This window comes from Nicotiana tomentosiformis, chromosome 3 (assembly GCF_000390325.3).
Source record: "Nicotiana tomentosiformis chromosome 3, ASM39032v3, whole genome shotgun sequence".
Taxonomy (NCBI): Eukaryota; Viridiplantae; Streptophyta; class Magnoliopsida; order Solanales; family Solanaceae; genus Nicotiana; species Nicotiana tomentosiformis.
Window position 1 is genome coordinate 127530257 of NC_090814.1, and position 13852 is coordinate 127544108.

Sequence of the window (13852 nt, forward strand, 5' to 3'; positions counted from 1 at the left end):
CAAAATCCTTTACCGCTTCTTTCTTTTTTTCTTTTTGCCTTCCCCTTATTCACTAGTCATTTTTCCAAAAAATGAGAGTAGTTGAAATAGATCAGAGAATCAAGAACTTGTTTGCAACTTTGAAGAAGGAAAATGGGTTTTAGAAATGTAAGTGGAAAAAGGGAAGAAAAAAATGTAAGTGGAGAAAGTGAACAGAAAAAACACTGAAACAGCTAGTAGCATATAAAAAGAAAAATCCACTCTCATTGTTCCCCATCTTTACATCATTCTATTCACTTTCCCTTTCCCTTTTCTTTTTCTTTCTTTATTCACCCTTTGCCTCTTACTTCTCTCCTTTGCCTCTTACTTCTCTTACTTTATCTTTGTCCTTTCTATATCTCTCCTCCAAACGTCATAGGGGAGAAGCTACAAAATTAATAATGAGTTTAGAGAAATTCATTAATTTTTACTTAGATTTTGCACCTGTCTAAAAATCAATAACTAAAACAAGTTATAAATAATATTTATGAACATCAAATTTTATAAAGCCAAAGTGGGGCCCTCTGCCAGCCCATCCATTAAGATCACAACTGTTACACAAAACTTGAACCAAACCATACTTTATAAACAAATATAAACACAGTGTAATTAGTCAACACCAACTCAAACCAACATGTTCCTAGGTTCCTTCCAAAATCCTACACAGAGAGTACATTCCACGCGTTACATTTTTGGCAACTCACACCCTTTAGGACCTGTTCCTTTTGGAGATTGTCAGCCTTATTTTTTGTCAGTGTCTACACTTGCCAATCTTAAAATACCACATACTATACCATATATATCCCCAAAAAAAAAAAAATCATATGGGATTCAAACTTTTCGCTAGGAAAACACCAATTAAACTATTTTAAATAAATACCCTACAAGAACAAACAAGACTAGAGAATTTTAAATTTCTCATAAAAGTCAATAAAGACTCGTTGCTATCAAAGACTGCCAATTCTTTATTTTCTTTTTCCTCATCAATTCTTTTCCCACAAAAAAAGGGAAATAAAAACAGCCTATAAACTTAACAAAGCAGAACGTCAGTGTAAAAGGCCACCAAGTTCCTTTTCACCCCGTTGATTACGCTGATTCCGTTGCTGCTGCTGCTGTGACTGCTAACCCCATTAAAAACCTCATTTTTCCCTCTTGTCTACCTTCCGTAATTGCCGCAATAAAAAGTTAAGAGAGAAAAGGAAGTGACTTTGAGCAGAGAGTTTCTTTTCTTGATCATATAAATATAATTCAGAATTTGCGTTGCTACTTCAGAACTAAACTTGACCCACGTCAAGATTTAGCCAAATTTCATCTGGGTTGGTCTTGGTTTGCAGTGAAAGCTGCTCTCATGGTGTTTCTGGGTAACTGACACGTGTCCACCATGGGTTGTGTGGCGTCCAAGCAAACAGTGTCGGTAACTCCTGCATTTGATCATTCAGGGGTTCTCAGAGACAGTGAAGATGTCGGGTCGGGTCGTGGCCGGGTCGGGAGCGGTGCTTTTGGACTGGACTTTGATTTGAAGAAGGTGAAGAAGAGGGCTGACTCAGGACTGAGTGGAGGGAGCGAGTTGGGTGAGTCAGGGAGAGCGAGTTCGAATGGTTGTGGTAGTGAGTCAGTGAGTTTTAGGCTTGGGAATTTGCAGAAATATGTGGAAGGAGAACAAGTGGCTGCTGGTTGGCCTGCTTGGCTCAGTGCTGTTGCAGGGGAAGCTATTCAAGGATGGGTTCCTCTCAGAGCTGAGTCTTTTGAGAAATTGGAAAAGGTTTGTTTTTTACTGCTGAAGTTGTCCTTATTACTTACTCCAGTTGTCTTTACTCAATTTTGTCGTGATACTACTGCGGCTTTAGGGAGGTTTGATAAGTATTTTGTCATTTGATTGTGATATATCAGGTAACGTATAGCTTCTACTGTGAATTGTGATATTCTGAGAATCTCACATGTTAGTTGCCTTTTTTGGCAATATTAGATTTAGGAAGTGACTAAGTTTCATGAAAAATAAATGAATACAAAGTCTGTTTAATATATATTCCTACTGATTTTAGTTAATTTATTGAATTACTTCTATCTCCATTGTTACTACTCTTCTATCTTCTTTTTTCTTGTTTCTGAGAATAGGGCTCTATGGGGCAGCGGATACTAGAATTAGGAAGAACAGATGAAAGTTCTATACTTCGTTGGGGTCCTTTTGCTTGTTAGTTGAAAGCATTATCTCAAAATGGAAAAGGAATTGGGAGGTAGTAGTGTTTACTGCTCTAGCCTTTTTAATGGTTCTTTCAATTCAATTTAAGGCCAGAAAATTATAAAGGTTGAGTAGTTAACTTGCTTCTTTCCCTTGCAAATCACTTGAGCTAGACTAATGTTTGGATTACAGCAACGTTTGGCTTATTTGATATAATCTTACAAGTTTCCACAACAGGCAACTAGGTCTCTTAAGTCATTTGTTCTCTTAAAAATTCCATGAATACTGTTACATTGATATTTCTTCTGTTTAAAGTTATATATCTTTTGTCTAGTTCTGCTAAATTTTGACCGCAACATCCTTTACCGCATATATTTAACTTGGATCACTGTTCCATAGAGCTGATAAGTGAAAATTTTACCAATTCTGAATAAATTGAGAATGATTTTACTGATATACCTATTTGGTGAAGTTTTGGGATCAAGAGGAGGAGGCTGCTGTGCTGAAATGTGAGACTTACTATAAATGTTATTCACATAAAAAAAAAATTATGATGGCAGAACCTTAAAACTCTTGAAGAAAACTAAAACTGCATTTTTATTTGATGCTCATCAGCTGACTAGTGTCAATATGCTTCTTCCTACTTGGTAAACTTTTTAACAATTTATAATATTGTTATGCAACGTTAGGTTTTCTAGCTGATGAAGGTTTTTCCTATGCCATTTCACTGCTCTAACAGATAGGTCAGGGTACATACAGCAGTGTATTCAGAGCACGTGATTTAGAAAGTGGAAGGACAGTTGCCCTGAAGAAGGTGCGATTTGATAACTTCGAGCCGGAAAGTGTTAGATTTATGGCACGAGAAATTATGATTCTCCGCAGGCTTGACCACCCCAATATCATTAAATTAGAGGGTCTCATTACCTCCAGATTGTCTTGTAGCATGTATCTTGTGTTCGAGTACATGGAACATGATATTTCCGGACTCCTGTCTCGTCCAGAAGTTGAGTTCAGCGAATCACAGGTTTGCTAACTTTTCAATAACTTACCTTGCTGCTTTGTCAACTGAATCTTTTCAATGAGCAATTAGCAAAAAAAAAAATCCAATATGTTGAAAAATTTCCTTTCATTTTGTTTCCAAATTTGGTAGGGAAGGGGGGGGGGGGGGTGTTCTAGGATAGTAAGAAGGAAAGGATGGGATCATCTCCCTATATCTAAGTAAGAACTCTTTTTTTTTTGGCTTGTAAAGATGAGCTGGGTCATTTTACAGGTTAAATGCTACATGAAGCAGTTGTTGTCTGGAATCGAGCATTGTCATTCTCGAGGTGTAATGCACCGGGATATCAAAGGTGCAAATCTTCTGGTAAATAATGATGGAATTTTGAAGGTTGCAGATTTTGGATTGGCGAACTTCTGTAACCTTGGGCGGAAGCAACCACTAACCAGCCGAGTTGTCACTTTATGGTATCGTCCTCCAGAGCTTTTGTTGGGTTCCACAGAGTATGGAGCTTCTGTGGATCTTTGGAGTGTCGGATGTGTGTTTGGTGAACTTCTTACTGGTAAACCTATTCTTCAGGGGAGAACTGAGGTACCTCCTTCAATGATTAGATCTCTTAGTACACTGAAGTGGTTAAAACTATCAATCTTTTTAGACAAACTTGCTATTGATATGAAAGTAATTCTTTGCTCAATTACTTGTTCTCGCTATTCTATTTGAATAGTAGATTAATGACATATTTATCTGGAAACCTTATAGTGTAAAAAGTTTAATGCTCAATACTTTTCAATCCTCCTCTTTCCTTAATAATGCAATGTACCTATCTAGTTCAAACTTCACAGTTAGGTTTCTCATTGAACTGATCCATGACTAGCCAATTAAGCTGAATACTTTTTAGTATTTTGCTGTATGAGTAACAGCAGAACAATCTATTTCGTGCTACAGGTTGAACAGCTGCATAAAATTTTTAAGCTCTGTGGATCTCCACCAGATGATTACTGGAAGAAATCTAAACTTCCTCATGCAACTCTATTTAAGCCACAGCATCCTTATGAGAGCTGTCTTTGGGACACCTTTAAAGATCTAACCAAAAGTGCAGTCTCACTCATAGAGACTCTTCTTTCAGTGGAGCCACATAAACGTGGAACTGCCTCTTCTGCCCTTGTATCTGAGGTATTGTTTTCAATCTCTTTTTTGTTTATATAGTAATGATAGTTTCTCTTATCGTATCATACACTTTAGTTTCTTTAGCCTGTAAGAGTTTTTTTTATGGTTTGGTTCTGCTCATGTTAATTGTTAACAACAACAAAAAACCCAGTGTAATCCCACAGGTGGGGTTTTGGGAGGGTAATGTGTACGCATACCTTACCCTACCTTGTGAAGGTAGAGTGGTTGTTGTCATGTTAATTGTTAATGAATGATACAAACAAGTTTGTCTGTATCTTATAAATTGAATTATTTTAAAAAAATAATTCCATATTCCTTTATAAACATGTGTACTGTTTTTGCAATGATTTTCTTATATCTTACAAATGCATAAATTTCAAAATCTCTAATTCCGTAACTTCCAAATTCTATCTTTAGTACTTCAAGACAAAGCCTCATGCTTGTGATCCTTCAAGCCTGCCAAAGTATCCACCAAGCAAAGAGATTGACGCCAAACATTGCGAAGAAGCAAAAAGGTAAGAACCTGATAATAATTATGCATGAAAGAGATTTTGTTTTAATAATTTTCTGGTTATATTTACATTTAACAGATAATTACAATGGTTGGACAAAAAGGATATACCCTGTCCAAGATCCCTTTGTATCCCGTTCCCCCAAAAAACTAACCCTAAACAAAAAGACAAGGAGGAAGCATTCCATCCGTCATTTTATAAGGGTGTGATTATGCTAAAATCAGGTCAATAATGTTCTTAAAACCATGACAATTAAAGAGAAGTATAAGCTTGTCTGACTAAAATGGCGAAACTGGTTTTGATAGATTGATTACTTCCACAGTATGATAATGTTTAAGGTCACTATCTTGCTCCTTAGCGCTGGCACAAGCTCTTGCATTTGCTACATTTTCTATTTTGCATAGATCTTCCTGAGTTACAATTTAATTATATGAGAATGTTCAGGAAGAAGCCTAGTGGAAGAGCCCGTGGACCCGAGACAACCAGAAAGTCAACTAGAAAACATAATGCAACCAATAAACTGGCACCTGAAGAGGTCCTCTCTCTCTCTCTCTCTCTCTCTCTCTCTCTCTCTCTCTCTCTCTACCTATATACAGCTTGGATTCTTCTTCCTTCCTGAAAAAAATTATAAGTTCATTTTTTCTTTACCTTGCATATTATAGGCAGAGAGAACTAAATGAAACTTTTCTCTGCAGAAGTTACCGGTCCAAAACCAAGGTGTTAATAAAACTAACGGCAGTAGTCTGTGTGCTCAGAGAGAAGGAGATGTTATTATAGGTCTCACGCGACCTAAACCATCAGTTGATTCAATGGGCGAGGCTTCCCACATCAAGAATGCATCTCAAGGCGATGTCCCCTTTTCAGGTCCTCTTCAAGTTTCTGGATCAAGTGGTTTTGCATGGGCGAAAAGACGCTTTGATGATTCGTCAATGAGATCGAGGAGTAAATCAAGTTCAAGAAGCCTAAAGTTTGAACCTTCAGGTGCACTTCATATTAAAAATAGCCTGGAGCTAAAAAGACAAGACAGTGAAGCTACAAAAGGAAGTCGGACCAATTCCAAGGGCCGTGACACCTATGAATTCACCAAGCATGCAATGCAACAACATTGGAGCCAATTAGAGCAAACAGACTCGTTTGATGCTTCTGATGGCTACCACTCACAAGAACTGTCTCTAGCTCTCTATCTTAAAGAGGAAACAGCTTTCAAGAGGATCAATGTGGTTAGTCAAAAAATTTTCTCAGGATTCAAATATAATAAATGCACATTTTCTCTTCGCATTGTTAACATCTGCTTAAAATAAAGTAATTGGTCGCTGTGCTTTAGAATAATTAAAACGCCGTGTTTGTGACTGAAACATTCAGAGAGTATAGCCAATTACAAACCTCTGGAATCTGGAGTCAAGAAATGGAGTTGCATATTTTATCATTGGGCTTATATTGATCATTTTGGAATTGTACTTTGAACAGATTCAGGATCAAGGGGACAAAGTTGAATTCTCGGGACCCTTGCTATCTCAATCACACAGGGTTGACGAACTCCTAGAGAGACATGAGCGCCAGATCCGCCAAGCTGTTCGACGATCATGGTTCCAAAGAGGTAAAATGTTTCACTATTTAGGAAAAACCTTGTAAATCACTACATGTATAATATATTAGGCCTCTGAATTTATATGTTTCGGTAGAGTGACCTGCAATTAACTTTCTTGCTACTGTCGTTAGATTTGGAAGTTAACAAGAGTAATAGCAAATTGCTAACAATGATTTTTAAATACATTTCAATACATTGCTAATCAGTCGTTCATATATTGTTGATGGTCATCACATCTCTTCATTTATGAATTTCGTGGAGTGTTACTCCATTCATACAGTTGGAAATCAGCTTGCCTTTGCTTAGCTATAATCACCAACCACCCGACTGAGCTTATTTTTATTTTCCTTTTCAGTGAGGAAAAATGGAAACTGATTGCGTGGTGCTCCCAATTCACACGGTATACAAAAAAGAAATCAGGTACATGAATTTTGACGGTGAGGATTCATAACAAACAACAAGGTCATATACTCTGAAGTAGCCGAATCCAGGGAGCTGTTGATCTCGATCCCTAGCAGTGTGCTGGTGACTAACAACGCTAAAAACCAACTCTATTCAAGAGCTGAAAGTGCTTCAAGATAATAAGGGCTGTTCATTCTTCATTCTTTCAATTTGTTAAGGCCCTGAAAACAATTTCCCCGAGTATTTCTCGGCAAATGTATAGTTCTTAGCTGTCAAAAATCACTCACTCATGTTTACCCTTCATCACAAGAGTAGTGAGTGTATTTTGTACCTTGCTGATACATATACTTGTTTCAAGGCGGCCGAGTTAAGAGTCCCGGCATGTCATGTTTAGAGAACACCATTGTCATTGTCCAAGAAAATCCAAGTAGAACTAGGAAAAAGATGCATGTTTTCCCCCCAAAATAGTAGAGATATAGAATGTGATTATATGAGAGCTGATAATATTAGGTATGTAATGTTGATAGGACCACATGACCACATTCTGCTGGAGGATAATGATGTGTGTGATATGATATCAAATCATTGCTATGTGAGTTTTGATAATTGGGCTCCACCATTGTGATATTTTTTGGAAAATGGTCCAATGGGCTATTGTCTCAAGGACCGTTTGGTTTTCACTTTGGGCGACACTAATTATGCATTCTGTAATTTTGATCACGCGGATGCCAAACTATGTCCAGAAAGAAATTTTTTTTTTATCGAAAGGAGAAAAACAGTGGTGCGTATTCAACTCGAGGTGATAATCGAAATACAAAAAAGAAATATTGAATAAAAAAGAAAAAAGTATAACAACAAACTCAGTGTAATCCCACAAAGTGAGGTCTGGGGATGGGCAGAGTGTACGCAAATCTTATCCATACCCTGTGAAGGTAGAGAGACTGGTAATAATACGAGAATACAAAGCTAAGTCATAGCAAGATAAGATGATAGAATAACCGAAGCGAAAGAAATAATATATAGTAAAAGAAATATGCAGATAAGAAAGATACGAAAATACGAGATTAATACATTCTTTTGTCTTTTTGGCTCCAGGTTATTTTTAAATATAAAAGTATATCATTTCTTTGGGATAGACTAAAAATAAAATAAAAGTATGTCACATGAATTGTAACAGAAATACTTTCTAAAAGTTTCTTACTTTGGTAGCACAAAGCATCATCTAAATATTATTGTCAATCTTTGCTATCAGAACTACCATCAAAACACAATCTCCTCCCTCCTATTCCTTCCCCCCCATTAAATATCCTACTAATATGACCTACACTTATGCCCAACACCGCAAAATTATTAAAATTTTAAGTAAGACATTTTTGACATACATACAATATCTTACACCAAAGAATATTTAACTTCGTATATACACCAACTAAGATATCAATTCATAAAATTGAATTTGGACAGGTATTTTCATTATAAAGGGTCAGCATTTGTAACATACAAAAATGTTTTTCTCCTCCCACATTTCTAACGGTTGGGTGTAATGACCCAACCGGTCATTTTAACTTTTAGAAATTCATTCCCTAAAATTAAACTTTTCGTATGTGCTTTTAATGATTTATGACTTGCGGGGATGGTTGGTTCGAAATTTAGAAGTATTTGGGTTGAAACCAGAACACTTGGTTCCTTAAGTTAACTTTAAATGGAAAAGTTTGACTTCGGTCAACATTTTGAGAAAACGACCCCGGAATCAGGATTTTACAATTCCAATAGGTTCGTATGATGATTTTGGACTTGGGCGTATGTCCGAAACGGATTTTGGATAACCTAGGAGCGTTTTGACGCTTAATAGTAAAAATCAACTATTTGAAGGTTTAAAATTCTTTAAATTTGGTTTGGATTAGGATTTTGAGTAATTGAAGTCCGTTTGGAATTCCGAGTTTGGGAATAGTTCCGTATAGTGATTTAAGACTTGCACGCAAAAATTCGTGCCATTCTGAGTAGTTTAAGTATATTTCGGCACATTGGAAGTAAATTGAAAAACTTGAAATTCTTAAGTTTGAATCAATTTGATTTAGGGTATGATTCTTAGATTTGATATCGTTTTACGCGTTCTGAGAGTTCGAGCGAGTCCGTTTTATGATTTTAAACTTGTTGGTATGTTCTGCCGGGGTCCCGGGGGCCCCTAGTGTCAATCGGACGAGGCTCAGACCAAGTTGGAAGTTGGGAGCCAAAACTGAAGCTCCCAGCTACTGTCAGAATCGCACATGCGCTTGGCCAGTTGCAGGTGCGATATTCGCAGATGTTACAGAAGCTCGCAGGCGCGGCACTCGCAGATGCGAGATGTCTTCGCAGAAGCGGAAAAGGGAAGGGGAGGCCATCGCCGCAATTGCGGAATTTTGGCGCACCTGCGATCGCGCATGTGCGAAGCAGTGTGCGCAGAAGCGAGTTTGGCCAAGGCTAGTGAGACTCGCACCTGCGAGAATTTTTCCGCAAGTGCGAAAGCCGCAGGTGCGGTACACTGTCTACACATGCGAAAGACCTGTTTGGCAGAAAGCTTAAAAGAACGGGAATTCACCATTTTTACCCATTTTCTTCTATTCTTAGGCGATTTTGGAGCTTTTTGAGAGGAGATTTCAACTAACAACTTTGAGGTAAGTTAATTCTACACCCTTTGAGTTAAATACATAGATTATAACTAGTAAATCTTAGAAATCAAAGATTTAGATGAAAAATCTAAATTTTTATAAAAGTGAGATTTTAACCACGAAAATAGTTATGGAATTGGGTAGAAATTATATATTCAAGTTATTGAGATTATGGGTAATGTTTTCATCCGAAAATTTCCAGAATCCGAGTACGTGGGCCCGGGGTGAATTTTAGAAATTTTACCATTTTGGATAGGGTAATTTATTTAATAGATGAATTTTGAACATATATTAATTATTTTATATAACTTTTGGATAGTTTCGGATTTTTCGGCATTGAATCGAGAATTTTACGCGATGCGATAATCGGAAAGTGGACTTTGAGACGAGGTAAGTCTCTTGTTTAATCTTGTGAGGGGAAAATTACCCCATAGGGAATAAATTGAATAATTATTGATAACTGCGGGGGCTACGTACGTACGAGGTGACGAGAGTCCTTGCGTAGCTACTATTAATGCTAAAGTTCGGGTAGTTTAGGACTCAAAGTATGAACTACTTGTGTAAATTATATTCATTGTTTAATTAATATTATTTGATATATATATATATATATATATGTATACCCCATAGGGATTAAATTGAATAATTATTGATAATTGCGGGGGCTACGTACGCACGAGGTGACGAGAGTCCGTGCGTAGCTACTATTAATGCTAAAGTCCGGGTAATTTAGGACTCAAAGTATGAATTACTTGTGTAAATTGTATTCCTTGTTTAATTAATATTATTTGATATATATATATTGTGAATTGTTAGATAAAAATATTAAAGGATGAAAAATTTATATGCTTGATTTTCTGTTTAAATTAATTAATTGTTAAAAAAAATTTGTTCTTCTTCCCAAATTTATCTTATAATAAATATACTCTCCTTCCGGAGGTACATATAAAAATGTCCTCCTTTATTGTGGAGCGGGCCGAACGTCTCGGTAGGATAGATGCATCTATGGATCGCGCCGCACGTCCCTCGATAGTGTACAAGACACTCTGGATCGGGTCGTACGTCCTCGGCATAAATCGTGCTTAATAATAATAATAATTATACGATATTTTAATAATTTATTTCAGCTTGCGAAGTTAATTGATAAATTGAGAAATCCTTGGAATTTAATGAGTTATTATTCTTGTTTGTTAAAGAATTAATTGTTATTCGTGTAAATAATAATTAATTGATAAATTGGAAAATTAATTGAATTGAAGGAATTTAATTAATATATTGAGAATTGTTGCATTTGAAGGAATTTGATTATTTCCGCTGATTAAATAAATTATTTTAAATTCTATAAATCATGCTTATTTAAATATCATAGTTGTATTTCAATTATTATTATTGACCCGTAGTGAGTGTCAAAGTCGGCCATCTCGTCTCTACCACTTCGAGATTAGCCTTGATACTTATTGGGCACACGTTGTTTACGTACTCATACTACACTTGCTGCACTTTTTGTGCAGGAACTGAGGCAAATACTAGTGGGAGACCTATCGTCTTACACCCACGTTATCAAGGGGCATAGTGGTGAGCTGTTTTTCTGATCCGTTCTGCAGCTACTAGTGTCTCTCTTTGTATTTTTTTTTTCATCCTGTCTATTTTTATTTCAGACAGTATTTGAGGTTTTGTATAATCTACTAGATGCTCATACACTTGTTACATCAGGTCTTGGCACACACATTGGTAGAGTTTGGATTTTATTAATTCTCTTGGTTTTAAATTTTGTCAATGAATGCTTAATTTATTAAGTTGACTTGCCTAGTCGTAGTGTTAGGCGCCATCACGACCTATGAGTGAAATTGAGTCGTGATATTTGGGGGTAAATGGAAGTTAAAGTAAAGTGAGTCATAGAACGATTACAGGTCTCTACAAAGTTGTCGTCTTCTTTTTTAACCCTCCTCAAGCTTAATGATGATGTTGATAAAACCTAATTGTAAGTTAGCACTATTGTATTTTAGATTTTCTATTTGATTTTTACGTTGGGATTTCAACTAATCCAAATTAGCACAGTATAAAGTATATTAAAGAAAGAATATGATTTTTTTTCATTCCGTAGGCTTCATAAGTACTTCACTTCCCTGGGAGTTGGAAGAAGCAAATGCATAGCGCTCACCAATTAATTCCCCCTTTTACTTCAACCAAAATGCGTAATAAAGAGCCATATACACTTGATAAATACGGCATAAAAGAGTTTCTGAAAATACCGTAACTATGTGATATGTAAAACGAAGGAGTTGATTAAGTGGAGTTGCAATTTTCTGAACGACTTTAATTTACTTGCAGTGAATGTGAATTGATTACAAAACAAACAATCTTTTATTAGTTTTGTTAACAAAGTTTGATCTATTCAAATGAAGTTTATAAAAATATTGCTTATTTCCTTGCAATGCTTCAGTTATCCAACCTAGAGTATGTCGAAATAAAAGGAAAATTCCTTTCTTTTTTTAATAGATGTTCTAAGTATCAGTAATAATAGAAATTGCAACGAGAAGAATAATAGAAAAGGGAATTCACAAGGCAAAATTGATAATTAGGAAACACATGATGCCAGCGACATATACTTCTCTAATGTTCTGGAAATTTGAAAAGATTACCACCTTTTGTCAAATCTTTACTACTAATAATCTACCATCGCAATTCTCCTTTTCTCTAATTTAATCTTATACCATCATCATCTTCCACAATATTCCACTAATTGTGTTTGTAATCTACTTATTAGCATATGACAAAACACGTGGTGGGTCCACTCATTCTACCCAACCCCACCTTCAGCTTTGCATTTTACTATGATTATTATTGGACTATATATTAGCAGAGACAAGATTTTCATTATTGAAAGTCAAAATATACAAAAATAAATATAATAAAATTCAATATATAATTTATATAAATATATAAAATTAGCTAAACAATATAATTTTTATGCGAACCCACTATCATTAACCATTTCACTTTCTCTTTTACAGCCGTAAATTACTTGTAAGTTGTAACACAGTAAATTAATGCACTTTCAATTATATATTATGGGAATTTTAGTTTTACGAGAGCCACCCTATATGCATTCCATGCATCTTTGAGTATAATACTTAGAAAAGTGATAGATTGGTAATGTCTCTTTCACAACATGGCAACAAATTATGGACACATGACTTTGTTGTAAATTCCACTACATTTTTGTTTGATCTTCACATCTACCCCAAACCTAGCGTACGTTCCTGTCTTTTTCTCCTCCCTTCTTGAAATATCAAAGCCTAATCATTTTCTGCACCTCAATTGTCGCTCAAAAAGAAAATTAAACGTATTGTAACCCTTTTGAGTTTTGACTTACTCGCATGTCCTAATTATATGACATTATTTGATATTCAAATCGTGGCATGGTTGACATTTTTCCACTATTATTATGTTGGAGTATATTTTTTGCAATTTTCAAGAATTTTAATCCATTTTGCTATCTTATTTATACTTTTATGTGATGATTTTACTATTAGCTAATTATTTCAAAAATTAACTTGATATTTCTTGGATGTCAACCTTGCTGACCGTCTCAAATATCATGATCAGGAATTTTTATAAAATACTACGATATAGAATCTAATTACCATACGTAACTATAGTTTGTCTAATTGCCTTTCGTAACTATAGCTTGTATTCAGACGCGTAACGAATGCAACATGTGTCAATTGTATTCTTTCGCACACCGAATACAACATGTATCAACTGTATTTGTTCGCGCCGTGAATACAACCAAGGCGAAATACATGGGTATATACAAAGGATACAACCTGTATCGACTATATTCGTCTACGCAATGAGTACAACCAAGATAAAATACAGAAAAATAGAATGCTCTCATCGAGAGTCATGCTCAAGACCTCCGCTTATTAAGCGGGTGCTCTGAACAAGTAGGCTAGGAGAGCTTATTGCTCTATTCCTTTAATTTAAAACAGTTGATCTTTTGTTTTAGTACTACAGATGAATTTGCTATAAAATTCAAAGCTACGAATAATAATTTTTTTAAAATATAACTATATACAAATTATAAATATAATATATATGTTTACAGTGTAGCGTAATTTTTTCCTTTTATTAATGGTTGGAACCGAGGAATATTTGTGTATTGTTATCCGAAGTTTCGCATAGCACTTCCATTTCTCTTGTTTTATTTTATCTTCTCATTTGTTTCTTTTATATGCTTAAAAAAATACCGCCAGGTATTAACAAACATGCTTCACGCTGTCGCCAAAAAAAAAAAAAAAAAAACTAAAGAAAAGATTTATCACGTGACAGAGCATT

The 13852-nt window shown here is 35.5% G+C and overlaps 1 protein-coding gene across 1 annotated transcript; it reads left to right on the top strand.

Moving 5' to 3' along the window:
- Positions 1–836: 836 nt before the first annotated feature.
- On the top strand, positions 837–7479 carry LOC104109538 (protein IMPAIRED IN BABA-INDUCED STERILITY 1-like). The gene is made up of 9 exons (XM_009618869.4): positions 837–1780; positions 2937–3221; positions 3468–3785; positions 4140–4367; positions 4779–4876; positions 5318–5408; positions 5569–6093; positions 6341–6470; positions 6817–7479. Exons 1-9 carry the CDS (start codon positions 1400–1402, stop codon positions 6834–6836), a joined length of 2076 nt encoding a protein of 691 aa, XP_009617164.1. The 5' UTR covers positions 837–1399; the 3' UTR covers positions 6837–7479.
- Positions 7480–13852: the final 6373 nt, after the last annotated feature.